This window comes from Scleropages formosus, chromosome 25 (assembly GCF_900964775.1).
Source record: "Scleropages formosus chromosome 25, fSclFor1.1, whole genome shotgun sequence".
NCBI lineage: Eukaryota > Metazoa > Chordata > Actinopteri > Osteoglossiformes > Osteoglossidae > Scleropages > Scleropages formosus.
Genome location: NC_041830.1, coordinates 9363916 through 9390647, shown reverse-complemented (window position 1 = coordinate 9390647; position 26732 = coordinate 9363916). Strand labels below are relative to the sequence as shown.

The following is a 26732-nucleotide window of genomic DNA, read 5'->3' as shown; positions in this document are numbered from 1 at the left end:
TGCAAGTGTAAGTTGTAATTTTCCAAAAATATTAAATTTTGAAAAATTAGACACAGGGTACAAAGTTCAATATTTACACTGGATGCAGGAGTCTGTAAAATAAAGATGTTCTCCAGTCACACTGGTGATGTCTGTCTAGTCCATCGTGTCCTCATTCTCCAGTGGCTCCACAATTTTCAAGCACTGGTCTGCAAACTCTACAAACAGGGGTTCTTGCATTGCAGTCTTCATGATGTCCGCTTTGCTCTCTGCCCGGTCCACTGTGAGCAGCAGCCGCCTAAGGTGAGGGTTACGCAGCAGGGCTTTGAGCTCCTCCGACTCACCTGTGAGGTCAAAGCAAAATTAATCTGGAGTTCAACTACTGATAAGTAAATTTATATTATAGAAATTTGGTTTTTATTATACTTAAGTGCTGAAAAATCACACACAATTATGTACTTGTGCTCGCTTAGCTAATGGGATCCAATGGGACTTTATAATATGACCCCTTTATATACCTTAGTATTTTACTATACAAATTCAGAGTAAATACTTCACACAGTTTTAATAAAAAATGTTTCGCCAAACAAGTGGAAAATTTCACAACTACGGTTTTGCATAAACATTTCCAGTTTCAACATGACCTGACTTCCACTCGAAAGACTAGACACCGAAATAAGCCAATCTTTTCGAGCTTCCAACACATTACCCAGTTGTTTCAGTCTCTGTAAAGGAACTCTGTCTGATTCACTGTCTTCATCCAGAAAATCCTCCACAGCCCAGTCTCCTATTACCAAAAAAAAAATGACAACTACTGCATTACCCATTTAAAAGGTGGGAAACAAGAGATTTCCCCATTCTTACAGGTAACTTACCAGAATTTTGTGTCCAGCTGAGAGGTGCTGACGGTGGAGCGGGCAGCTCTGGGACGCAACCGTCTGAGCGCAAGTGTGCGAAAACAGCAGTTACCAAAAATGCGCAAACCGATGACTAGTTTCATTTCTGAAGCAGTATGATATGACACAGAAATCATGGAAACGGTTATAATAAAAGCCATCTTGGCTTCCTACCTTTGTGTTTCTTGTAGCAAAGGAGCGAACAGCTGAAAAGGAAGGATGGAAACAGTTAACTAATTTAGGGTAAGTACCTGGCTGGGATTCAAACCTGTGATCTTTTGTTTTGGCAAAGGCAGCAGTACTGACCACTAACACTACTAGTAGCTGCCTTTTGAATAACCCACTCTTGTTTTATGTGTGTAAATCCACAGTATTGAACCTGGAACTTCAGACTAGCCAACAGGCCAAGAAATGTTTAGTTAAACAACAACACAGTGTGTCAGAGTAACTTAGAGACGGAAACTGCCATATACTGTGGATTTACACACAAACAGTACCTTGTTTAGTGTATCCGACACACTAGAAGTGTCAGCGGTCGGATTGAGACACGAGTTTTAAACAGTTCAGCTCTAGACAGTCGTCACACACATATTTCGCGAACATCATCATTATTTATCATCACGACGAGACACAGAGACAGAGCGACTTACTATCTGACTCTGCAGGTCGGACAGCGGTATTTGGGAACCTGCTCTGCGCACACACCGCACACCTGCATGGCAACGCGACAACAACACTTTCTTCTGTTGGGGAGGTGGGGATTAAAAAAAATTACATTTGGCTAAAACAGAAAATAGGGGAAAACAAAAGCGCGCCACGAACACCGCCACGCTCTCACAATGCCGCCATGTGCTTCCGGTGTTTGGACCTTCTTTTGCGCCTGCGCAGAATTGGCCTGAGGCGACCGTCTTGCGCATGCGCGTTCCGTTTCTGTTCTGTTGACGTTTCCATTAAACGTAGTGCCAGTAATTGAGTTATTTCAGTTAATTTACAGTTTTTTTTTACCCATTTATACAGCTGGGTATTGGAATGGAACACCTTAATGAAAAGGATTACAATAGTAGCATGGAGGGCTGTTGGGGTTAGAAATCTGTGGCCTTAACCATTACACTACCTACTGTCCCTTATGGGCATTTGTGGGTATTGAAAAATTTATACAATGTAAGAAATGTGTAAAAGCTGCGAGATGATAGTTGTGTGTGCACACATGTATGTGTTGCATCGCTCTGGTACAGATAGAAAAATAAAAATGTCATTCAATACTACTTCATATACTGTATATAGACATACTCGTTTGCTGTAGAAAAATTGATATTTAAATATTTGACATCTGCAGAAACACAAACCTGTGAATGTGCTCTATTTAACTTGGGCTTAATCTCATTTGTGTATCTTTCCAAAGTTCACTCTCAGCTCACCAAAAGGATGAAGCGAACACATTTACATTTTTATTCCGCAATACTTATAGACAAGGACTTAAAGGGACCTTGTGTTTCCAGTGGTGTAAGCAAGTGCCGTAGGAGATAAAGACACAAACTTTCAAACCATTGCTTTTAAAACTGACAATTCATTTATTTGCATAACTTTTTTTTTTAATTATTTAGTATTATATCTTAAGCATTTGTGTAAAGACTACAAAGACACTTTAGAACTGCTCAACAATACACAAAGTTTTTTTTTTTTTTTTTTTTTTTTTTTTTTTCCCTTTTTTAAATCCATAGCACGCTGTTGCAATTACTGCAATCCACGTGAGGCTTTGTCAGAGCGGGAGGATGTCGAGAGGACACCGGGATCGACACGAAGGCACAGTTCCGTTTCACAAAAAAGCAGAAACACGTTCATCCCGTTCCAGGGGGAGGGATGAGCAAAAACTGCAGGAGCCTCTTGTGTTCCTCACACAGGAGCAGCCAGGAAAACAGGAACCCTGCAGGAAGGGAGGGAGAGGCTCTCATGAACAACAACAACAACAACAACAACAACAGAACTCTGGCTGATTTGGGCACCAAGCAAGGTCATATTCTGCTCACATTTCCAGTTACCTCCACAAAAATCTCAATCTCAACATACCAACAACTGCTGTGTTTGGCCCTTTTTCCCCCCCACTTGTTCTAACTTTTAAGCAATGACAGTTTCTATGGAGGTACCAGCAAAAATGCAACGGTAATTAATTTAAAGGCAACTCATGTACTATTTTTAGTGCTTCCCGTCAGCTCCACGTTCAGGTTTTTCTTTTAAGACAGCAATACCGGACGCCCAGTATAGCACGAGCTGGTGTGATTTCACAAATTACTCAAGAACTCCTCAATAATCAATTTTATTATTTATTTATTTTTTACACCCGGACTGACACCACAGCGCAAAGTCTCCACCCAACCAAGTCAAGTCAAGTGCCTGGTACAGGAAACAAAGCCAAAGGCGCCTTCGCTTCGATTAAAAAGCGCAACGGCTTCGTGTAATGATCTCGTCTTCAGACTAGGTCGCGCGCACCGGAGCACGCGAGCACGTACGTGTGAGCGCCACAGGCGCGTGCGGGCTGACGGGCAGGGGCGCGAGCGCATCCGGACTCTTCTGAACGCTCCTGCGCGGCGCCAGTTAAGATGGCAGCTGGACAGGATCCCGGAGACATGTCACAACATGAACATACATAGCGATAGCCTAAGCGCAGCGACGAGGTTTGTTCGTGGGGCGGGTCCCCCTGGCTGGGACACCAGCCGTCTTCGATCGGTTGTTACCTGCAGCCAGACGCACCGTTAAGAGGAACAGCTCTTGGTCCTCCTCCGTTTCACTTCGCTGTTGTGGTATTTTTCCGCGATCTTGCGCTCGTGTCCCGCAGGACAATGGCGGTTCGTGTTGAGTCCGATCTCCCTCTTGGTTCTGCCTTTCCCTCCGGCGTGACACGGGTACTCCACCAGATTGTAGTACTCATACTGGTCATAATGCTCCTCCTCGAAAGAAACCAGAGTGTCGATATCCGCAGCCATCCTTTCAGTAAGTTAATACAACCGACAAACTGCTTCTGCAAAAGAAGTGCGTGCTCCGTGTTTATAAACAAATACTCTCTACGTGTGGGTGCCTGCGTCACGTGTTTGTCACGTGTTTGTTTTTCTGAAATTTTGTCCTCTGATTGGCCAGTCACACATGGTTTATTTCACCCTATCCAATCACATGTGCTCAACCTTGATTGGCTTAGCAGCCCCAGACCAAAAAGGCCCAGGGCGAACCTGGCCATAATTCTAAATGTAGGACAGATAGTCACCGTTATAGAAACCCTAACCTGTTATGCGCTGCTCTACACACACGTCGACCACGTCTAATGATGAAACAACTTTACTCTGCAGATAAATGTAAGACCCACGGAGGTTCTAAGAGCAATTACGAAGAGAAACATAAAACTTGTATTTATATGAACACAATAAATATATACAGGACGACTTTTAACGCACAATAGCTAGGGGAATCCGAAATATTTCATTTTATCTTTTATTTCTCATAAGGAATATCTGCGGCTACGTCTCGTTTAGCTGCTGGCACCTCGCGTTGATAATTCTCTTAAGTTGGAATGTAAAAGTATTTGAAAAGAAAGAGCAATGAAGAAAATATCACAAGAACAAAACACTAATCACATTTTTACAACTTTTGAGTCACATAGGTTATAATAAACAGAAGTCACAACAGTAAATAATTAACGTATAAATTATAATAATAATAAATCTGAAAATCAATACTTTGTGCAGGGATTTGCTTTCGAGGCATTAACACACATAAAGATAATGAACAGACACTAGATGGCGCCACCATGAGTGGGGCCAGAAATGATTTAGACTGTACGCGTCATCTTTTGACCCACCAAAAAGAGCAAACATTTCGTTTCTTTAAAATTGTTCCTGTAATGTTATTTATTTATTTATTTATTTATTTATACATACATGAGTAAGAACAGCTCCTCGAGCTGAAACAACCTGCTCAACGCAAGCACACTTTCACACCTCTAAGTACCTGGTCGAACATATTAAAAATAAATGCGGAGAGAGACGAAGTAAGGCGCCCCGCGAGGCACTTACGGGCAGCACAAGACGGAAGTGTCCCGATCCCCCAAAGCGATGACGCGTCCCTGCGTCGTCCACGTCGCAGCTTTCGCAGCCTCGCGCAGACAGTAGGCGGCGGCGTGTTGCGAGCGAGGCCGGAGAAAGATGGCGGCGCCCGTCCTGAGAGTGTCAACCCCGCGATGGGAGCGAACGGCCCGGGTTCTCGTGTGTCTGCTGGGCATCCTGCTGTCGCTCTACGCCTTCCACGTGGAGCGCGAGAAGGCGCGCGACCCGAATTACCGGGCCATGTGCGACGTGAGCGGCTCCGTCAGCTGCTCCAAAGTGTTCGCCTCCAGGTGAGAGAAGCAGAAGGAAGGAAGGCGGGCGGCGGCCGGGCGGGCTCGAGCGCATCCTCCTCGTGCCGCAGGCCGCGCCAAAAGCGCCTTTCCGAGTGTTCTGGGCGACGGCGGAGGAGGAGGAAGCGCGAGGCTCGCCGTCCGGCCGCGGAGTGTTACTTCCTGCCGGCTTTCATTGCGCTTCAGCCGCTGCGCTTAGCGCGCTAGCCGTTCGTTCTCGTGTGTGTTCGGTTTTGCCGGCGAGCGACGAAAAGTGGTGGATGTCCGAGCTGTTGTCCCCCAGGGTCTGGCCCGGCTCCGACACGGCTCCGCTCCACTCTCACACAGAAACCTTCCTCTTTCGCGAAACGGACGGAGCACATTTAATTATGAAGCCTCCTCTCACGAGCGCCTGCCTGCCTGGTTCTCTGTTAGCCGCGCTTCTGAGGAACTTGTGTTGTGTGAGGAAGAAGAGGAGCAGCACTTTGGTTGCCCGTGGACGCGTTTACCTTGTTTACCTGCGTGTTTACAGCGCTTTTCTACACACCAGTGAGTAACACTCACACCGTGGACAGATGGAGAGGAGCCCAAGTTGCGGTGTGCTTTCGGCCTCGGACCGTCAGTGTTGTGGAGGGAGGGAAGGAAGGAGACGCCATTCCTCGGGCGGCAGGGCAGGACCCGAAAAATCAGTGTTTTATCACTAATGAACTGATTGCTTTTTAATCCTCAGCGTGTCCCAAGGCAAGGTCTCAGAGAAATAAAGGGGGCAAAAGCGGGGATTACAACAATGAATCAATCATGTCCTCCCCTTACATTTCCATCATGAATTGCTATAAACGGAGGGAACTGGGACAGGCCCTGCAGAGACATCATCAATATGGTAGGAACTACAACAGCAAATAGAGAGAGGTGTGTAACCCTAACCCACGGCCAAAGGGCCACGGTAATTATGAAGTATGATCCAAAAATGTGACATCAGCTTCCAGGGTTTGTTCAAATTATCCCACATATCTGTATAGTATTGACTTTCAAGTCGCCAGACAAATATGCCCGTGTCCGAGTCGCCCGCAGCGTTGGTCGAGAGGGACACGTGGACTTGTATATAAAATTTCCTTTTGAGTTGTTCACTGTAACTCCAGTCTAATTGGATCCATTTATTCTCCCAACGTGACAGATTACAAGTCAAGTGTCTGGGGCAGCCTCACGCTTAATACACCAGTGATCAATAGTTACTAGCCATTATTTAGCCGACACATTCGTTACTGGTGACTTACAAAGTTTGATCAACTTTACACTGATTTACCATTTATTCAGGCGGATTTGATTCTTGTATCAAGTAAGGGTGAGAATTTTGATTAAGGGTCCTGCAGCAGGAGTGGGGCTGGAACCCAAAACCCTCAGATTGCAGTCTCTAACCAGTACCTGCTAGCCCTTGGTTTCCTAGGTTTTGGGTCAGATATGTAGCCTGCAGTGTCCTTTCAACTCTGGACATGGAAACTGGCTTCTCTCAAATCTTATACAAAAGGATCAAAGAGGGGAACAATGGATGGGGTTTGCAGCTCTGGCATCTGTGCCATGGAGAATGGGAAGGAAGTGGTCTGAATGTGGGTTTGGTTCCGGGAATCACGTTGCTGATGAACTCTTGGACCGCAGTCATCCTTGGTAGAGTCGGTTGTGTTGAACCATAGATAAAAATAAATGGTCCTCTTTGTGAAAATCAAGGCTTTGGTCTGGTTTTGACTCTGACTTTTAATAGAAAGAAGAAGCCATACTATGAAACATTAATCTGGATTAAAACAGATCGCACATGTAAATGTGTTTCGCTGGAGTTATTGTAAGTTGCAGCATTTTGCTTAAACAGTCTGTGCGAGTTACAAAATTACTCGTTAATGTCTGGATTCTTCATTTGAGTGGTTCCTCAGGTTTAAACCAGTAACCTTCATATTACTATCAAGATGTGTAGTTAAATAATGGTATAAGTAATAAATTGGAAAGACAGGTAAAGTGGTTTAGTGCAAAAGCCACGTGAATGTCAGTCTTGTTTGATTTAATGGTCAGCGCAAGGACGGAGTCATTGCTATACCGTTGCTTAAACTGCCACATCCCTCCCACCCATTAAGTATCTGTGTGTTTCGTCTTGGTCAATGCGCTTTTGTTCAGCAGTTAACTGAATATCCAGATTGTACTGGAGTCTGAGAATTTCTCCCATGCTCTCGTTGGAAAACAAAAGCTGGGCTCTGAGTCAGTTTCTGCGAAGGTTGAGGGCTTCATTCTTTTTTTTCCCCCTTTCTCATTAATGCAAGTTATTGAATTATGACAAGGTTTGTTTAATCTTGAAGGTCACCGTGTGTAATTAGGGTTATGATTTGGATGATGTCATTCATGCAAGTCAGAACATTAGTTAGTGACACTGAGTGGTTTTCTGATGTGATTCATTTTAAAATGCTTCACTGCTTCTTCCTCGTCTGCCGTTGGTGATTTGTGGGAGTTTGAGCTTGACTGGCTTCAGCTCGGTTTTTGGCGTTTGGCAGGGCAGGTGAGGGTGACACACAGCATAGTTGTTCAACTGGCCCAAAAGTTTTTCGGTTGTTAGTCATCTTTGTTATGCAAAAAATCTACCGCCCATCGGAATCCAGACTTGTCCAAACAAAGGCATGGTGAATTTGTTTGAATGCCTAACCTGGGTTTTATGCTTAATTTGGGACAGCTAACTTTGGTTTCAAAGGTTGCTTTCTCAATTATTTCATGAACTTTAAATTTTAAAGATAGGCGAATCTCATTATGTCTATTAATAGGCTATTCTCATGTTGTCTTGGTAGTTGCAGTCTTTATTGAGATTAAAATAATTAACAAGGGATCAGACAAGTCACCCTATTTATTACCTCAAAAGTAAATTAGTAGTAGTATTGTTTTATTTAAATCTGGATGTATTGTTTTTAAATGCAAACCATCTTCATGCTGTCAAAAATCTGTATATTTCTTACATTGTGTCCCTGAAAATGAAAGCCCTCCTGAACTGTTTTCTTTGACAGTAAAGGCAAACATTTATATTGTTAGGCTATACAAGGTGGCACTAATACAAATCATGTAAGAGTGTAAATATGTGTTTTACATCAAGAAAAGGAAAATATGGACTTAAATGTACGCTAAAATATCTATAATTCGTCTTACTTGTCTTGTTTAATTTTTTTATTTTTCTGTATTTATGTAATGCCTGTTTCAGTGGTGATTTTCAGCTTTCGTGGATTGTATCTCACTGAACCTTAAAAGTTAAAACGTGCGAGGGATATTATAACAGCTGTATGAATCTGTACTTCTGGGCCCCACTAATGTGCTTTTCGCTCTTGCAGATGGGGTCGAGGATTTGGGCTGTTGGGTTCCATCTTTGGTAAAGACAGTGCAATGAACCAGCCAAACAGTCTCTATGGACTGTTGTTCTACGGGCTTCAGCTGTTGCTGGGTAGGTGCTGATCTGGGCCCGGTGTCACTCGTTTGGGAAATGGTACGCTTGTGTGCTCAGTGCAAAACAAACCAGTTCATCTTGTATTCCGCTTTTGAAACTTTTCAGGCTGCTGGTTAGTGAAAAGGTTTTAAACCTTTTAACCCATGCAGAGATTGTCTTGTAGAATTCCATGTTTATGCAGGCTTAGCACTGTAATTGTCTGAAATTAAATTTCCCATAACTGTAGACACAGGTGTAAAATAAAGGAATTAGTGGTTTTCATATTAACACTGTACAGTAAAATGAGCAGTGGGCACAATAATAAAACGGGGTATAATAAACATTAAAAAAAGTCATGATACTTCTTTTATGCTAGTCCTCTGTGAAATGGGACTTCAATATAAAACTACATTGAGAATCTATTTACATAACATTACATTTATTCAGCAGACGCTTTTCTCCAAAGCCACTTCCAATGAACTCTATGTAGTGTCATCAGCCCACACGCCTTATTCACCGTGGCGACTTACACTGCTAGATACACTACTTACAAAGGGTCACTCATCCATACATCAGTGGAACACACTCTCTCTGTCACTCACACACTTTTTGTGACATATTTGTCACCGATATGCGATGATTTGAATTCTTATCCACCACTGTGAATAAATAGAGGTGTTTCCTCTCTTCCATTGGGAAAGTTTTGACCAAATCAGAATCTCTTACATTTCTCCTTTGAATGAAGCAACACTCAGCCTGTGACATGCCACCTATACCTTTGGCAGCGACACACATCTCATGGTGAGGCATGACTGCAAAGATCAGTGCCATCAGCAATTTTCTTCAAACTTTAATTTCCACAAGCTGTGATACAAGAATAGTGATCAAGAGGATAAAGTGATCCTTATGAGCAGGTTGACTTTTTCACCTTATGATATAGAGCTTGCCCACGGCACATGTACTCATTGAGCCTCTTTGCCTGTACAGGGGAGATAACTGGCAGTTTTATGATAAGACATGTGATGTGGGATGTGAACAGGAGTGACCGATAAGGCTTAGTCACAGACACACTCCTGCTCCAGGATCTTCCGGAGAAGATCCCGGCTTTTTCCTGACTTCAAAGTATTGCGTCCTCTGGCCTCCCCTTGCCTCCATGTGGCTGGGTCAGTGCGCAGCCCTTAGACACAACTGTTTCTCGCAAACATCTGCCTCGGTAAACCTGAAAAACAGGACTGGTACAGAACAGGGAACAGGCAAACAGGACTGGTGACACTTTCATAATGAACTGTCCTGAGTATGATTTCACAAGTCAGATCTGTTGGCACAAACTATTTACATAATAGCTTAAGTATTAACTTAATTGGATATATACAGTTGAGGTACAATGCCATTATAAGTGTGCCAGCAATCATTTAATTTTTATTTTACATTCCTGCTGCTGCAGCATTATCATGTTATTTGCCTCTCCCTTAGTATGAATCATGCAGTAATTCCATAAAATAATGCTTAGTATCTCTGCTTTCGAGCATAGGTCAGTTCAACCTTTCAAATTATCTGAATCCAGGCTTGCTTTTAAATATTGTGTAAGATGGAGTTTACTGTCCTTTGAAGAGGGATTCTGTCATCTTACATTTATTTAGCAGATGCTTTTCTCCAAAACGACTTCCAGCAAACTATATGTAGTGTTATCAGCCCACACACCTTATTCACCGCGGTGACTTACACTGCTAGATACACTACTTACACTGGGTCACTCATTCATACATCAGTGGAACACACTCTCTCTGTCACTCACACACTCTGGGTGAATCTGAACAGCATGTCTTTGGAGTGTGGGAGGAAACCAGAGTACTCAAAGGAAACCCACACAGGAGAACATATAAATTCCACACAGACTGAGTGGGTATCAAACCCATATTCTCTCACACCACCCAGGTGCTGTGAGACAGCAGCGCTACTCGCTGCGCCACCGTGCATTGGAGTGAGTTGTTAACATGGAAGCTTGATCCTTTCCCTTCTCCAAGCATTTCTTCTATGTTTTCATTTTTAAGCACTGTGAATTAAGCTTGAACCTTTTTTCTCCAACTGTGATTTGCTCCGGGTTTTCTCCAAGGACCCCCAGCTGCCACCTGTTTTTCTAAGTTGCACTTCTCCTTATGGGGAGGATGCGGTTGTGAAATTCAGCAGCTGACTATTGGAGCCAACGGCCGTGACCTGCTGAGGGTGGCAAATGGACTGTTGTGGCCTCTGTGGTAGGGCAAGGCGAGCCCTTTAAAATCAGAGGAGCCCTTGGGACACATGGTTTGAGCAGTTCCTTGTCATGAATTTGAAAGCACTTAATTTAAAAAAAAAAAAAAGTGCTAAATCCATATTGATTCTTATATATGAAGCCTCAATATTGCCTCTTTCTCAGAATATTGTGCTTCCCCCCTTTAATGCAGTCTACCAATAACATAAAAATTATTAGATAACTCTTACTGGGTGATTGTAACTTGGATGTCTGCCTGGTGAGTTTGGCCGTCTTTTCTTGAACGTAAGTGCGCTGCTAAGGAAGTGTCTCACGGGGCCTGGGTGGTGCAAGAGGACGTGGGTTCGGTCCCCTCTCAGAGCTTCATTAAAATTAAAACTGAAATGATCTAAAATGAAAATATAATGTACAGAAACTCTTTGCTCCTAGTTGTTGATGGATTAATTGTGTGCAATATTACAATTAATAAAATTATTCCTGTCTCACCACAGGATAGTTATCAAAATTCAGAGGAGCTGTTATTACAATTCTGTAGTAAAATACAGTGCTGTACATTTACATTTATTCATTTAGCAGATGCTTTGGTCCAAAGTTCAAAAAGGTGAGTGTATTTCACCAACAGATGGAGAGACAAGAAGGCAGACCAACGATTCTCGAAGTGCAGTCAGTTTGTCTGATGTCACAGTTTAAATCCGCATGCGTCACACTGGTAGTTGCATACAGAATGCTTAAGAACTTTCAAACTAATGTGGTATTCCTTCCCACAATCCTCAGCATCAGAGAGATGTGAACATGTAGACTGCTAGGAGGCAGTTCGAAACAAGGCGCTGACCGAAAAGCTCCCCAAAATGGAAATGCTTGCACCTGCAGATTACCGATTGTAAGATTTAAAAGCTGTGAAATCATTGGGGTCGCCGAAGTGAAAATCCATAACTGGAACGTTCGCAGATCAAGGAATGAGGTGTGCTGATGGCAGTTGTGAAACCCCCTTTGTTGTAGGTTGTGGTCTCCTCACTTTTTTTTTTTGTGTCTTGCAGGAATGACCGTGAGCGCCATGGCTGCCCTAATCCTAATGACTACGTCAATTGCGTCTGTCATGGGGTCACTATATCTGGCCTACATTCTGTACTTCGTCTTGAAGGACTTCTGCATCATCTGCGTCACCACGTACGCGCTGAACTTCATTCTCTTTGTCCTCAACTACAAGCGACTGGTTTACTTGAATGAGGCCTGGAAGCAGCAGCTCCAAGCCAAGCAGGACTAAAAACAAAGCAAACAAGCAAAAGAAGAAAATAAGTATAAAAAATGTGACCTCTGAACTTCTGACTCACCACCAGGAGATCCTGCTTCCAAACATTTTATTTTGCAGTCTAAAAAATGGAAACAACAAAAAAATCTTATTTTGAGGACAGAGATCATGTGTACAACATATGACAGGAAGAATTTGGGATAAAAGGAAATTCTTTTTCTTTTTTGTCTTTTTTTCATTTGGTTCCCCGGTATGACTGTTCTATAAGAGATGGGAGCAAGCAAAAGTGTGCGACGTTGCCTGTGGATGGCCCCCAATGTTGGGAAGAAAAACAAGCAAAAGAAACAGGACTGAAAATGGGATGTCAAAGGTGTATACTTGAAATGGATAGGGAAAAAAATCCTTAATGTCTCAGCTGTTTCTGACCCCACAGGAAGTGAATTCTGGGAATTAAAATAACTGCATGATCTTGATATAATTGTACAGTTCACAGATACAGTTTCATAACCAGAAGTACAAAGGAAATGCACCGTGTAAATCAATACTACTTTGAGGGCTGCTGATCCGAAGTGATTTTTTTTTCCTTGCAGTTCTGTAAATAGCTGAGCAATATTCCAACGTAGATTGACCAATTTAAAAAAAAAAAAAAAGTTTTGAGTTGTCGTTTGGATAAATAGTATTGAAATGCATTAGCGTGCCCTCCTGGAAAGGAAATTGTGTGCCCTCCTGGACAAGAAAGCAGCACAATTACTCTTTACTGGGGGTAGATAAGTATCAGAAACGGTGAAATTCAAACACCTCGGTTTAGTTCTCCCTCCATCTCTAGAGAAACCTTTGGCTCACGATGGTGAAACACCACAGTGGCGCCATTCTTTAAAAAAACATGCATCTAAGTCTAATTTATATGACACATCCAAATAAAGGATTGTGTGCCTAAGAATTAGTCGGGCAGGGTGTACGTGTTACGTTCCGACTTCTTACCGACATCATTGTAGTCGTTTTTACTGCTGAAGTCCAGGCATGTGAAATGCTTTTTAACCAGTGTAATGTTCACAGTGGAGTCCAGTAGGCTTCTTCGCAGTGTTTTAAGATGATGTCCTGTGTAATCCGTAGTCAGTCGAAAGGCTCGTGGGACGTCCGACAGGCCCGAGCTGGAACTGCTTTACCGTAGTGACTTTTATTTGTGTGCACCAAGTCAAGTCGAACTGTTAGAGTGCTTTCTGTAGCCTAATTAGCCACCGAAACTGGAGCAGTTGGTATCAGAAAAATAAAGAACTTTTCAAAAGTGGACAATAATGACAACGTTGCTGCGACCCAGACCCAGAATTCAGTGCCTATGCCACTACTCCAGACTACTGCCTACTCGCACAGCAAGCCAAGCTTATATGCTCGTCTGTCCGTACATTCATAAGCGATGTGTACGTATTCAAGAGTTGCAACTGAGCGATTGAGTTAAATTTAATTTTTGCTGAAGGACATTTCTCTGGTATCTGCGTTTGCGCTCGTCATCGGCAGGGCCAGTAAGTGTTTGTGTATGTTATTTCACTGGTACTGTCAGAGTAAATATTCTAACAAAGATAACTTGAGCTCTAATCCGATTGTTTTAAGAAAGGATGCTAGTTTTCCATACGGCAGACCAACCTTATAAACAATTTTCCTATGCTAGTTATGGAATGCTAGACTTTTGTTCTAGGTGTAGTTAAATAATTGAATAAACACAATCTGTCGTTAAAAATATTCCAAGCTCGATGTGTGTACAGTGTACTAAGGCAACACTTTTCGTCTTCTGTCTGTATTGTTCTGTACGTCTTGTCCTTTCCCTGTGAACCTGTGAAGGAAACAAACTCAGTATTGAAAACATTGTGTGCATACGGTCAGTTACAGTACGTTGTGGTGTAAACGAATTTGGAAAACGACCAGCCGTTAACATGTTGTGAAGAATTTCCACTTTAAAAAAAAAAAAAAAAAGGGAACAAAAATTACCTTTATTGCTTGCTGTTGATGGGATCTAACATTCAGTGGCACTTTCATGCGGTAGGTTGTTAAAAATGAAATATAATTTCAGCATATGTCTGCCAAAAAAGAAATTGGAGAATACTGACATGCCATGGTCCCTGTGAGTGGTGCACAAACAGGCTGGAAGCCATTGCATGAATCCATATGCCAGTTGTCATTGTTTTAGTTGCAGATTAACAGTTTCTCATGAAGGCAGAAGTAGTGGAATCCTTTTTTTTTATATATTTTAAAGAACAAAACAAAAAAAAAAACAACACTTTTGTGGTGTGTCTTAATTTTTGGAAGGATGAAAACCACTATGGTGTGATACAGGAAGTAAAATGTATTACCATACTGTTGTCACGTGGTATTTTGCGGTGCGGTGTCGTGAGAGGCGGTGTGCGTATTTTATGTGTTGAATCGCATCGTTTTACAATTGGTTAAATTTGTTTGGACACCAAAACATAATTACCCGGAGATTCGGGAGAAACCGGGAAAGGTTTGTTTGTCAGAGCTCCGTGGCATGAAGATTTCCTGCAATTGGAATTCATAAAAATTAAACAAGCATTGAAATCCCATCCAAAAAAGGGCAGTTTTTCTGCAACGCCTGGTCCAAGGCGCATGTTTTCTTGCTTAACATTGCCACTAAAGAAGTGCCTTCTGTTTGAACACTGGGCCCCGAGCGGTGTAAAGAGAGATGCCTTCCAGGATGCGAAGCCTGGAACCTGTTTGCTTTTGAAATACTCACATGTTCCACAGAAGAAGAAGAAAGGCCTCATTTGCTTTTTAAAGATAATTTTGTGGGAAGGACAGCAAAGAAAAACCTTGTCCTGTAAAGAGGTTGCTTTCGCAGGCCGCCCCCTCGCTGTGTTTACCCCACTGCATTATCTGTGTTTTGTGAGTTACAACACTTCTCGTTTTTATCTGACACAAATATGAATGTCGAAACTGCTTTGATTTTGTCTGACTAGTTCGGTTTTCCTTTCTATCTTAATGTTTTACAGAGGGCCTCTGTGTGCTTAAGTTATGCCCTGTAACTGTATAGACTTAACACTATAGGCTATTTTAGTACAAAATGGAATGGATTGGAGGCTGGAGGTTTCCATGTGCCACCATAAGTTTTTGGTTCTTTTTCTGTGTTTTTTTTTTTTTTTTTTTTTTTTTTTTTTTTTATTTTTCTCGTTTTGTGGAGAACTTCTTAGGTATACTTCTGTATTTGCCAAATACGAGTTTGTTTGAAATGCTGTATTTTCTTACACGAGTATGTGTTACATGAAGGGTAGGACAGGGAATTACCTGGAGCAGTTGCGTGTGAGGATGCTACGGTGAACATTTTGAAGTCGTGTAATTGTGTGGAAACGGTCTACCATTAAAACATTCCCTCTGATGCTCCTGCTCTGTTGTTCAGTCTAGAGCTCTTCTCTTCATCGCAACAAACTGTGGAGATGGACCAGAGGATAAACGGCACGCAAGTTACTTCTCTGTCGTGATTGGATGATGCAAAAGACGAGATTTCATTTCAAAGATGGACTTTAGCTCTGATGAATTTATTCAGTTTGCTCCAAAGCAACCTCCTTGCACTGATTTACCTATGCATAAAGCAGAGTAATATTTGCTGAAGTAATTAGGGTAAGTACCTTGCTCGAGGGTACTGCAGCAGTAGGTGTAATTGGAACCTGTGACCTTCAGAGCCAAAGGTAGCAGTGTTAACCACTGTCATTTCAGACAAGTTAGACTATAAGTGATTACTGTGTAAGGTGGCATTATATAAAAAAAATTACATTGAATTTTCCTTATTGAAGCTAAAAGTTAAGTTTTTAGAGGTGAGTGGTACTATATGTTGTAACAGTACCAGGAAACAGGTCTGTACTTCGGACAACTTCAAGGAAATTTTTTATTGCCCAAATTTTGCATAGAAATTATTGTACAAATGGCAGTGGATCCATAATCTTGTTACATAATACAAATCATTTCAAGTCTCACACTCCCATAATACATCATGTAAATGGTTAAAAAACGGGTTTGATGACAAATATCCGTGTGACTAAGCAGCTGAATCAGTTTCTTGGACAACATGTTCTTCGTTACTGGGCAGTGCAAGGAAAACTTGAGTGACATCAGTAGTCCACATCACATATGCAAAGCAGCAAGAAAGAAATAAGAAAAAAAGCCATAACCAGTTTTCGTTACGTTGCATCAGATCATCCTGGATATACAGTGGATTGCTCTAGAGTTCAACAATGCACTGGACCTGAACACCTAGTACTTTAAATTCAGGTTGCTACGAAACATTGGAAACTCCCTTGCTCGGTGTAAAAATGCATATCGAAATGTTTTGAAACACTAAATGCCAGTTTCCATGGATCTGACCTACTTGAGGGATCTTAAGAAACATCAACCAGACACATTCTGACCCTGAGAGAACATGGGTTTATTTCTTGTTCTAGCTGATAAGATGGTCCTGCGGAGAAAGAAAAATAAACGAGGAGGGAAAGCACTTTGGACATGAATACCTTTCAAGGCTAGGAGTCCGTTGGCATCTCGTGGGAAGGAGGTCGTGAAGTCGGGCTGATCTGCACCCTGGTTACGTACTTATCGCACATGATCGCTTATGAAAAGTCCTAAAAAAATTCTTCCCACTCATATTTGCATTACAAAGGCACTTGGATTCATTTCTTGACTGAAAACTATGGGACCAAAAAGAAGGTGCAGCTAAACGAATGATTTGGAAGTTCCAGCACAACTGATTAAATGTGCAAAGGTTACGAGAGCAGTGATATACCCCCCCCCCCCAGGGAGCCGAACCCTTGGCTCAGTGGCAGGGGTATCTGGTCCAGGGGGGCAGGCGGCCTGTCTCGTTGGCCAGCCTCCAGTACCTGTCTCTGAGGATGAAGGCGCCACTTTTGGGCTGCCGCTGGCGGGTGAAGATGCCCTTCTTGTTTCCCACAACTCGAAGCGTACCTGCAAAATTGAGATTTGGACTTGTTGGTAGTACTTCCATCACTCACACAGACAGAGAGAAAACATACAAGTGTGTATATATGTAATATACTGTACACACGTCATGAACGTTGAAGAAGTACTGGAAGGAATATTTATGTTGGAGAAAAATCCTGCAGCGATGAAGAAGTGATGAAAAGGTGAGACCGGGCTGCTGAATATCCTGAGAGAACTTCAGCTAATCCTGTTCGCACAGCTGCTGGACACAAGTCGCTCCTCTTACCTTGAGCCGTCATGAAATCCGCGAAGTTCCAGATGAGTTCTCCGACGACGTACTCCTTCCTTTTCTGATCGAACACCTTGTGGTAGTTCTGCAGGACCACCTCCTGGTACTCCTCCGTGAACATCATGGGTGGGTCCTGGAAGGTCCAAGGGTTGCTCGTGGGTAAGGACGACACTTTCGTGAATCCTCCATTAGCTGGACCGAGGCAGCGGTGGACAGTCCTAACCAAGAACCGGATGTTTTCGACCCAATTTTAACTCGCTGAGCAACGAGACAAAAAGTCGGACAGTTTCTGCAGCCTCTGGAAGACGGTCTAGAGGTGTGAGGCAGGGTACAGGTCCATTGCAGGGCAATCACACACACTCCTTCGCTCACACACGGCAGGGGCAACTTACGAGTCACCAATTACCCTGAAACACACGCCTTTGGATTGTGGGAGGAAACCAGAGCACTTGGAGGAAACCCACAGGAACAAGGGAAGAACATGCAAACTCCACGCAGACTGGACAGGTATCAAACCCACATCCAAAAAACACAGCCCAGGTGCTGAGGCACCAGCGCTTCCCGCTGTGCCACCAAGCTGCGTGAAAAGAAAGGCGACGTCGAGCGCATTCCCGCACGCGCAACACTCACGGAGTGTAAGCCGGACACCACGTCGGCGCCGTACTCGCTCTGAATGATGGGCCTCTGGTACTTCCCGTGCCAGTTTTCAAACTGGGTCTTTAGCTGGATCGGAATGACTTCCACGTGTCCTGGGTCGCGGTACCAGGAGAAGTAGCTGTTCACGCAAATGACGTCTACGTAGGGAGCCTGGCGGAGAAACGCGAAGGAAAATTCACCGTTTCGTCTCATCAAACTGCCTGCGAAAACGCGCTCTTGTACCACTAAGTTACATTAACGTGGGATTCGGGAAGGGACACAGCGACTTTAACTGTTCCATGGCGGCAACACCGCAGCGCAGACATTTTCGCAGAGGTGGGACAGGTGTGAAGTCCCGCGCCTCCCCGCAGCTCGGTGACATTTGGTCGTACTGGTTCCGGCCGCCGCGGCGGAGGGTGACTCACGAAAGGCGTTCCCCCTCACGGCGGAGCCGAGAAGACTCGCCGCCAACGAGCGGAGGTCGCACTCACCCCCAGATCGCGGTTGAAGTTGCTGTTCGAGACGAACGTAACGGGCCGGTGAGGATCCAGAGCCTTCGTGTGGGATATGAGCTCCCTTAAAGAGAAAAAGGAAAACAAGGAATGGCATCGCGCCTCCGGGGCCCCATCTCGCCGGAGACTCGCGGATGCATTCGTCACGCGGCCGAGGCCCGGAGACGCCGGGTTGCGAAGGAATTTTGCGGGTAAAACCAAGGTACAGTTTGGATACCAGAGCTGATCGTACGGGACTTACTCCGAGCGCGCCTTCCTGGTACTGCACCTGCGGTCCAGCGGCCCTTCTCCAAGGACGCACCCACACCGAATACACCGGTACAGTAAGGTAAACATAATTCCACTGCATTTACTAGAGCAGCGTGCCCCTATGAGGAAAGAGCGGAGAATCGCACAGCAGAACCATGCGATTGCTACGCTTTACGGGACTGGTGGACTCACTCCGGCGCTGCGCGTTGGGCGGGGCGACTTGTCGCCACTTGTACGGCTGCCACTTTCGAAACGAGAAACGTTTAAAATCGTGCGCACTTCGCTTCCTTAACGCGACTAGATTGTACTGTGTAACGCGAATACCGAACAGACGCATGACGAAAATACCTTCACATTTTTTTAAATTTTTTTTTTAAATAAAACCACTTAAAAAGAATGGATTAAACATTAATGACCTATTGTGTGAATAGGGGTTTTTTTTTTTTTTTTTTTTTTTTTTTAAACCAAAGTTTAGTTGGAAGTCACTTTTTACAAAAGCATCTGCTAAATAGATAACGGTAAAGGTGATACTGTACTTTCTTACTTGAAGTAGCGGCCAGCGGGGGGCATCTCAGAAGCCGGCTCATTGGCTACGGACCACATGACCACAGAGGGATGGTTCTTGTCCCTCCTCACCAGCTCTTCCATTACCACCAGGTGGTGGGCAAGGGAAGCGTTTCCAAAACTGCGGCTATAGGAATCACACACACAGAGGAAAACATGGTCCAACAACATACATTTTTGCACATATTAAATGGCTTGAAATAACGATTCCCCTCAAACTCAGCGGGGAACTCTAGCCCTTGTTGCGCTGAGGCCTAGTACCAGCACTCTTGTACGATCATGATGACAACTGCTTTTCATTTTTACTCTGGTCCAAAGCGTGTTTGTAACTCAGTTCGATTGTACATCCAGCACCTCCATTGTAACCACACGCACGACGGCTACAACCGCTTGTCCCAAGCAGGGTTGCGGTGAGCCGGAGCCGGAGCCTAACCCGGCAGCACAGGGCACAGGGCTAGAGGGGACACGCCCCAGATGGGACACCAGTCCATCGCAGGGCACCCCAAGTGGGACTTGAACCCCAGAACCCCAGACCCACCAGAGAGCAGGCCCCAGCAAAACCCATTGCGCCACCACACCCCCCATTGTAATCACTAAAAGCTCAATGATATGGACATCCCTCAGGGCAGGATCTGTAAAAACCTCAGATGCTGCCACAGTCAGTAGGTCAGTAATGAGTTCAGAATTTGCTTTAATTTATTTATTCATTCATTCATTCATTCATTCCATTTTCACCAAGTGATGGTCCTGCGCAGGGTCACTGTGTTCTAGAGTCTATAACGAAACACAGGACGTTCGATCCACGGATCCGCTGTGAATCGAAGACCAGTCTGTCACACAACTTTTATTTTGTCTCTTATTAACCCGAAACAATCATTAGCATGCGGCTGTTTCAGTTTGCTCTGCTATCCATACGATTAATAAAAGCATAATAATAATAATAATAATAATAATAATAATAATAATAATAATAAGAGACGTACCTTAATTTATTTCCTGGCTTAAGTTCTTTAATAGTTTCGGATACAGTTATATTCAGTAAGAAACACCCAGTAAGAGCCATTTTAACAAACTTTGTGCTATATTAAAATTAACACAAAATTTAAAATGACTGCAAATAAAAATGTCTACAGAAATTCATATTTAATTCCCATTGTTGACCAATTTATTCCATAAACACGTGCAGTGATTGTCATCTTGTAACTGATCACCAGCATTCACAAATAACCAGTTATGAGCTGTAAACACTGGAAGTGATGTCAATGAATGAATGAATGAATGAATGAATCTTCCAAAATTTTATTCAGTGATTTGCAGCAGGAGAACCAGTGTATACATTATTATTATTATTATTTTTATTCAAATTTTGCAAAGCTTTTAAACTAAAGGTCTGGGGGGGAAATCTAATTATTCGCCTTGCCCAGTTGTACCATAGTAGAGCCCATACTGGGATTTGAGCTGTCAATCTTTGGCTCACAGATCTCTGTCCAGCCTTAGTCTGTAGTAAATTCCTTGTATTTGATTCAAATCTGTACCTACAGAGGAACCTACAATCACAGCTGCAGGAGGAGACCCGCCGCTGTCCGTCGGACGAGTGCGGCACTTACATGTCCTTGATGCCCACCCCGGGGCACTCGTCTATGACGACGATGCCGTGTCGGTCGCACATCTGCAGGATCTCCTCCGCGTACGGGTAGTGACTCGTCCGGAACGAATTGGCACCCAGCCACTTCAACAGGTTAAAGTCTTTGACGACGAGCGGCCAGTCGAGGCCCTTCCCCCGGATCTGTCCCGAGAAACGCAAAAGGTGACAAATGGCGACGTGGGCTCACCCGCGGCGAGTTCAGCGCCCCCGTAAAGTACACCGATAGGACACGGGCTTACGGAGCGATCGCATGCACATTTGCGGGGGAAGGAAGAAGAACTGGGGACACGTTGCTACGACGGCACTTATTTCGCGATCGGAGTTGTGCCCCGTTGGACCTTACGTCATAGTCCTCGTGTTTGTTCACCCCGTGGAAGTAGAAGGGCTTGTTGTTGATGAAGAACCGCGTGTCGGTGACCCGCACGGTGCGGACGCCCACGGGCAGCGCGTAGAGGTCCTCGAGCTGCTCTCCGCCGCTCTTTGCCGTCAGGTGCACCTGGAACGCGCAGGCGGTCGGTCGTGGGCGTTACGCCGGCAAAGCGAGCCGTGGGCCGAGACGCCGCGGCCTGCGGACGTACCTCCAGGGAGTACAAGTATCCGGGGTTTTCGTGCATTAGATAGGGCCACCAGAGGTTGACGTCAGTCACCCGGAGAGTTCCTGAAGACCCGCCGGAAGTAGCCGCGCAGCGGCCGTCCTTGTCCGTCAGCGTCACCTGAACCGCTGGCTCTGAACTCCCCGCTACGGACACCTGGTAGACTATTATCCCTGGAACGGGAAAACAACATCCGCGCTTGTCAACGTGTGGTCTGCAACGCCTGTCAAGCGGATCACCACGTCTCTTGTTATTCGTAAAGCATTAAAAGGCGATAATGTTACACTTGGCTGTAGGCGCGACACAGTTCAACGAGCAATCAGAAAGTAAATCACGTACATTCATTGCTTGGCAACTGATGGATTGGGTTTTCATTTCATTGGATTTGCGGGGGCAGGTAGACTACAGTTTTAAAAGGGAGAGGTCTGCGACCGAAACGTTTGAAAACCGCTGCCAGGAGATCACACGCAGTAGACAGACGAACGAATGGAAGGGCTCGTGACCTTGCCGTTTAATATAAAGCGTTAGGGCCACACGCTCACCAATGTTGTCGGCAAAGCTCGTCTGCACCGCGATGTCATCAATATACACGTTAGGAGTTGTGTACAGCAGCACAGGCCGATGTATTCCGGCGTAGTTAAAGAAGTCAAAGTTTATATTCTGCACAAAATATCCGGGTGGATACCTGTTCACGGGGAACAGAAATTCTTGTAAAAATTAAGAATCGTTTTGACACAGATCGCGTAAGGCGGTTCCGTTAGCTGTGCTTACATCGTGGGGTCGTCCATGTGTTGGATGCTCCCAGGGGGCAGCGTCTGGAGAGTCAGGGTGTTGTTCACCGCGATGGTGATCCGGCAGGGCTGGCTGGGGTTCTTCCGCAGCACGTTGCCGACGTCCGCCTCGAAAGGAAGATGACCGCCCTCGTGCTCCATCACCTTCGCACCATTCACCCACTGGCAGGAAGGATTTGAGATAAGTCAATAAGGGGCAGGAGGGAAAAGGATTACAGCTAATTTACATATATCGTGTTATACTATGACGTTGTGGCAAGACCTGAGGGAAGCTCTTCATGCTCCAAAACCTGCAAATGTCGCTGAGATAAAGCAGTTCGGCTTGGAGGAGCGGGCCAAAAATCCTCCACAGCGCTGAGAGACCCTGGTGAACGGCTATAAGAAGAGTTTAGTTGCAGTCATTGCAGCTAAAGGTGACGCAACCAGTCAGCGACCGCGAAGGGGAAATTACTTTTTCCACACCCGCGATCTCACCGTCTTCTACGCCGAACGAATGACGACAATACTGGCGTCGATTTTTCCCTTCTGGCTCCACGCATATGCTACTAGGAGTGACAACAAAGATCTGATCGAATTTAACGTCAGGGAACTGCACAAGAGAAAATGGGAAAAAGGGCAAAATACTTTTCCACACCTCCGCGTGACTGCCAAAACTTGCGATTAACTTTGTGTTAAAATTAAATATGCAGAAGCAGTTTGCGAAAAGGCAATTACAAAAGTGAACGGTTACAAGGAACTTACAGTAAATGCAATGAAATTCAAAAACCGAGCCGCCTCGTGACACACAGGGACACAGAGAATGTCAGTGACATCAGAGCCATCCCATGACCCCCCCCCCCCCTCCCTCCCTCTCTCAGTTCTCAACTTTCTATTAGACCACAGGTAAACATCCCTTATCAGAGGTATTACGTCTCAAAAAGGGTCTGAAAACTCACCTTTTTCCAGACCCATTTCGCCCAGGATCTCTCCAGCTCATGTACGGTGTAAATGTTCATGCACATCACCAGATAAAGCCTTTAATCAGCCACTACTCTGGCATTGTATTTGCCTGCTTGTGTATCTTAATATTATTTAAAAAAAAAAAAAAAAAAACAGTAGGCGGGCATCAGGATTTGTCTATCCTGTGTTTTATGCACCTACTTGATCGATGAACCTCGGTGCAGCAAGTGGTAGATAAACTAGGTTTACTTGAGTCACATGTCTGCAGCTATGTCTCTTTCTTGTAACGTAATGCATCAATTGCACTTTTGCTGAGATGTACGTCTGTTAAATGAATAAACGTAACGTAAATGTGGGGGGCGCGGTGGGTTTGACCGGGTCCTGCTCTCCGGTGGGTCTGGGGTTCGAGTCCCGCTTGGGGTGCCTTGCGACGGACTGGCGTCCCGTCCCGGGTGTGTCCCCTCCCTCTCTGGCCTTATGCCCTGTGTTACCGGGTTGGCTCCGGTTCCCCGCGACCCCATATGGGGCAAGCGGTTCTGAAAATGTGTGTGTAATGTAAATGTAAAAATATAATGATAAAAAGTATAACTTCACCCCCCCGCCCCCCACAAACGTGATACTCACAACTATGGAGTAGTAGTGTGCACTTCCCACTCTCAGGACTATCCGGAGTCCCTCGTCGGACAGCCAGCGGCCCGGCACCCAGAGCTCGCGGTCGTACCACACCCAGCCGATGAAATCCCTCAGCTGCGCCTCCTGGGTGATGTCGTTGAAACTGGCCGGCACGGGCATGTCGATCACAGGACCGGTCTGCGCAAAAGACGCGCAAACAAGTGAGAACACGAAGGCCAGCTGCGCGCAGGACGGACGGCAGCGCTTTTCTTTCGTTTGGGCTGCAATCGATCCGTCTCCCGCGCAAAGGCCGTCGATCCATTTCTTCCACGTTGCTCGGTTTGAAATACCGCAAAGAGGCGTCCCCTCGAACCCCGCAGTCTTTCCGCTAGAAACTGCCCAGGTGTTGCATTTGCCTTCCACCCCCTTCCTCTTTTCACTTCTATCTCGGCTCGCAAGAGCAGGGGCAAAATTGAGTCACTCGCCGACGTCCTCGTAACGCGACCGCAGTACAGTACTCGCTTTTCTCTCTGGTACCATTTATCCCACATCCTTCTATAGCACCATGTTTCAAATATTTTTTTTTTTTTTAAAAAATAAACTGACCACGATTCACAGCCATACAAGAAAATTGAGGAAACAGAACTTTTCATATTTCTGAGCCTTCTTCAGATGTCAAATCTCCAACAGTACAGGCTTCTCGAGGGGCAGCGGGTTTGGCCGGGTGCTGCTCTCCAGTGGGTCTGGGGTTCGAATCCCGCTTGGGGTGCCTTGCAAGAGACTGGTGTCCCGTCCTGGGTGTGTCCCCTCCCCCTCCGGCCTTGCGCCCTGTGCTGCCGGGTTAGGCTCCGGCTCACCGCGACCCTGCTTGGGACGAGCGGTTTCAGTGTGTGTGTGTGTGTGCGCGCTCCTGTCCTGATCTGAAATTTGCATGATTAAGCTTTTTCTATTTTGGTTCCACTGACTGCTAAGCATTGTGTTGTCTTATTAGTACGCTTATTAATTATTTGCGGTTATTTCTATTTACTTTATTTCCATTTTTTAAAACAACGGGAAAATACTTATGCAACAGCAGTGCTGTGGATTCGGAAGCAATTATTCGGTTACTGGAGTCAAGAGTCAGTAAAAATGTACCGACACCGACTAAATATACCGTATAGGCCAGCGTATAAGTCGACCCCCAGAAATTAAATGTATAATATAGGTTTACATTTATTCACTTTTTCTCTAAAGTGACAAACTGTTAAGTTTACAATTATGTACCCATTTAGACTGCTGAGTAGTGTTAGAGGAGCAATTTAGGGCAAGTACCTTGCTTAAGGGTATTACAGCCAGAATTGGGGATCAAACCTGCAACCTTTGGATCCAAAGGCAGTAGCTCGCCAGACAAGTCAAGCCCCAAAATACCCCCAAAATAACATGCAACTTTTGGTCAATGGAGTCAGAAGCAATTATTGGGTTACGGGACTCAGAGTCAAAGGTTTTATGTCCCGACTCCACGGCCCTGTGTAACGGGCAGTATGTGCTTTGCAGGTAATGTTGAAATCAGCGTTCTGAAAGTTACACATCACAAAAGAGTTACAGAAAAAAGGATTAGTTTTTATAATTATTATTATAATTACTAGTATTAATCGTCATTCAGCCGATACCTTCGTTCAAGGTGACTTGCAATGTTAAATGATCAATTTTATACTGATGTATCTATTTATACAGCAGGGTATTCTTTCTGTATGAATTAAAGGTAAAACCCTCGATCGCAGTTCCGACAACAGGAGTGGGGCCGCAACCCAAAAAACTTTTAGGTCGTGACTTAACAGCTGTAACCAGCACACTGCCTGGTGGGCCCTCGATTTGCTACTTGTACGGTTCAATCTTGTCCCCCGTGGGGTCGCGACCCTTACCCTGACAGCTGTGCCACGGCACGGTAGATGGGAAGGAAGGTGTCTGAAAGTGGGTTTCCACAATCAGTTTCACAAAAAAAAAAGCAGCGGGGTGCCCTTCCAGGTAAGGTCTTTGATCAAGGGTGCGAGGGGGATTCGAACCAATATCCTATCTACAGATTGCAAAGCTACTAACCAGTACGTCACCTCGCCTGCTGCTGTCCGCGGTATTTTTACAAAACGGTGCTCCTATATCATGTGCACATTTTTGCAATTAATTCGTAGTTAACACACCTTGCGGTAACGCGCGCGCGCGTGTGTGTGGATGAGCGATCATGATCATGTGTCCAAGCTGTACCTCCGACAGTCTCCCGCTGAACCACGACTTCTCGAAGCCCGCGTTCCTGCCGGGCGAGAAATCGGCCCTGAAGCTCCACAAGCCACTCAGGTCCTTTACTTCCCGCGACGGGGACTCCCTGGGATACAGCATCCCGCCGCTCAGCGCGCCCCAGGCGCCCCGAACTGTGGCGGCAGCGCACAGAAAGGCCGCTAACGCCCACTTAGCGCAGACAGCCATGGTGGCGCGATCGCTCTGACAGCTCACGCGGAAACTGGCAATGAAGCCGTGTCACATGACCCGGTCACATGACCGGAGGGGAGGTGGGGCTGGCGGTCACGTGATCGCTCAGCTGACCAAACAGCGCGCAGATGCTTCCGGTATAGTTCGGAGTGCGGAGAACATCGAATGCAGGCTGTGAATTTAGTCCTTTTTGACGTAGTGAAACAGTGTGGTGCGCCTGCGCACTTATCATTTTTTTTTAAAAAGTGAAATAAACTGTGCGTCACCGTTGACTGGTGTCAAAAAAAGAGGGAAAAGCGGCGCGGCTGGGTGAGTGCAGCACGGGAGCGGAGCGGA

General features: G+C 45.1%; 3 protein-coding genes across 4 annotated transcripts; 1 reads left to right on the top strand and 2 right to left on the bottom strand.

Annotated features, from left to right (window-relative positions):
* Positions 1-8: 8 nt before the first annotated feature.
* znhit3 (zinc finger, HIT-type containing 3) lies at positions 9-1732 on the bottom strand. 2 transcript variants are annotated; one of them, XM_018731356.2, is made up of 5 exons: positions 1526-1732; positions 1050-1081; positions 855-917; positions 689-766; positions 9-323 (listed from the first exon to the last, which is right to left on the bottom strand). In XM_018731356.2, exons 1-5 carry the CDS (start codon positions 1591-1593, stop codon positions 136-138), a joined length of 429 nt encoding a protein of 142 aa, XP_018586872.2. In that variant the 5' UTR covers positions 1594-1732; the 3' UTR covers positions 9-135. The 2 variants fall into 2 exon arrangements, with proteins under 2 accessions (XP_018586872.2, XP_018586873.2); XM_018731357.2 differs by having other exon boundaries at positions 689-763.
* A 3092-nt stretch (positions 1733-4824) lies between these two features.
* On the top strand, positions 4825-14725 carry vkorc1l1 (vitamin K epoxide reductase complex, subunit 1-like 1). Its single transcript, XM_018731105.2, has 3 exons — positions 4825-5256; positions 8586-8695; positions 11963-14725. Exons 1-3 carry the CDS (start codon positions 5066-5068, stop codon positions 12187-12189), a joined length of 528 nt encoding a protein of 175 aa, XP_018586621.1. The 5' UTR covers positions 4825-5065; the 3' UTR covers positions 12190-14725.
* Positions 14726-16049: 1324 nt separating this feature from the next.
* Positions 16050-26436, bottom strand: gusb (glucuronidase, beta). Its single transcript, XM_018731103.2, has 12 exons — positions 26175-26436; positions 23949-24134; positions 22366-22547; positions 22137-22279; positions 21580-21767; positions 21345-21497; positions 20964-21142; positions 19337-19483; positions 18523-18607; positions 18026-18202; positions 17393-17528; positions 16050-17130 (listed from the first exon to the last, which is right to left on the bottom strand). Exons 1-12 carry the CDS (start codon positions 26391-26393, stop codon positions 16982-16984), a joined length of 1944 nt encoding a protein of 647 aa, XP_018586619.1. The 5' UTR covers positions 26394-26436; the 3' UTR covers positions 16050-16981.
* Between the last annotated feature and the right edge of the window lie 296 nt (positions 26437-26732).

Bases quoted from the DNA above. Each gene is read 5' to 3' on its own strand.
- znhit3 (XM_018731356.2), bottom strand. From the start codon at position 1,593: ATGCAGGTGTGCGGTGTGTGCGCAGAGCAGGTTCCCAAATACCGCTGT. The intron at 918-1,049 runs GTAGGAAGCCAA...ACTTGCGCTCAG, and splicing joins TTGCTACAAGAAACACAAAG to ACGGTTGCGTCCCAGAGCTG. The intron at 767-854 runs GTAAGTTACCTG...TTTTGGTAATAG, and splicing joins CAGCTGGACACAAAATTCTG to GAGACTGGGCTGTGGAGGAT.
- vkorc1l1 (XM_018731105.2), top strand. From the start codon at position 5,066: ATGGCGGCGCCCGTCCTGAGAGTGTCAACCCCGCGATGGGAGCGAACG. The intron at 5,257-8,585 runs GTGAGAGAAGCA...TCGCTCTTGCAG, and splicing joins TCCAAAGTGTTCGCCTCCAG to ATGGGGTCGAGGATTTGGGC. The intron at 8,696-11,962 runs GTAGGTGCTGAT...TGTGTCTTGCAG, and splicing joins CGGGCTTCAGCTGTTGCTGG to GAATGACCGTGAGCGCCATG.
- gusb (XM_018731103.2), bottom strand. From the start codon at position 26,393: ATGGCTGTCTGCGCTAAGTGGGCGTTAGCGGCCTTTCTGTGCGCTGCC. The intron at 22,548-23,948 runs GTGAGTATCACG...CCTTCCTGCCAG, and splicing joins CACACTACTACTCCATAGTT to TGGGTGAATGGTGCGAAGGT. The intron at 18,203-18,522 runs GTGAGTGCGACC...TTTCTCCGCCAG, and splicing joins ACTTCAACCGCGATCTGGGG to GCTCCCTACGTAGACGTCAT.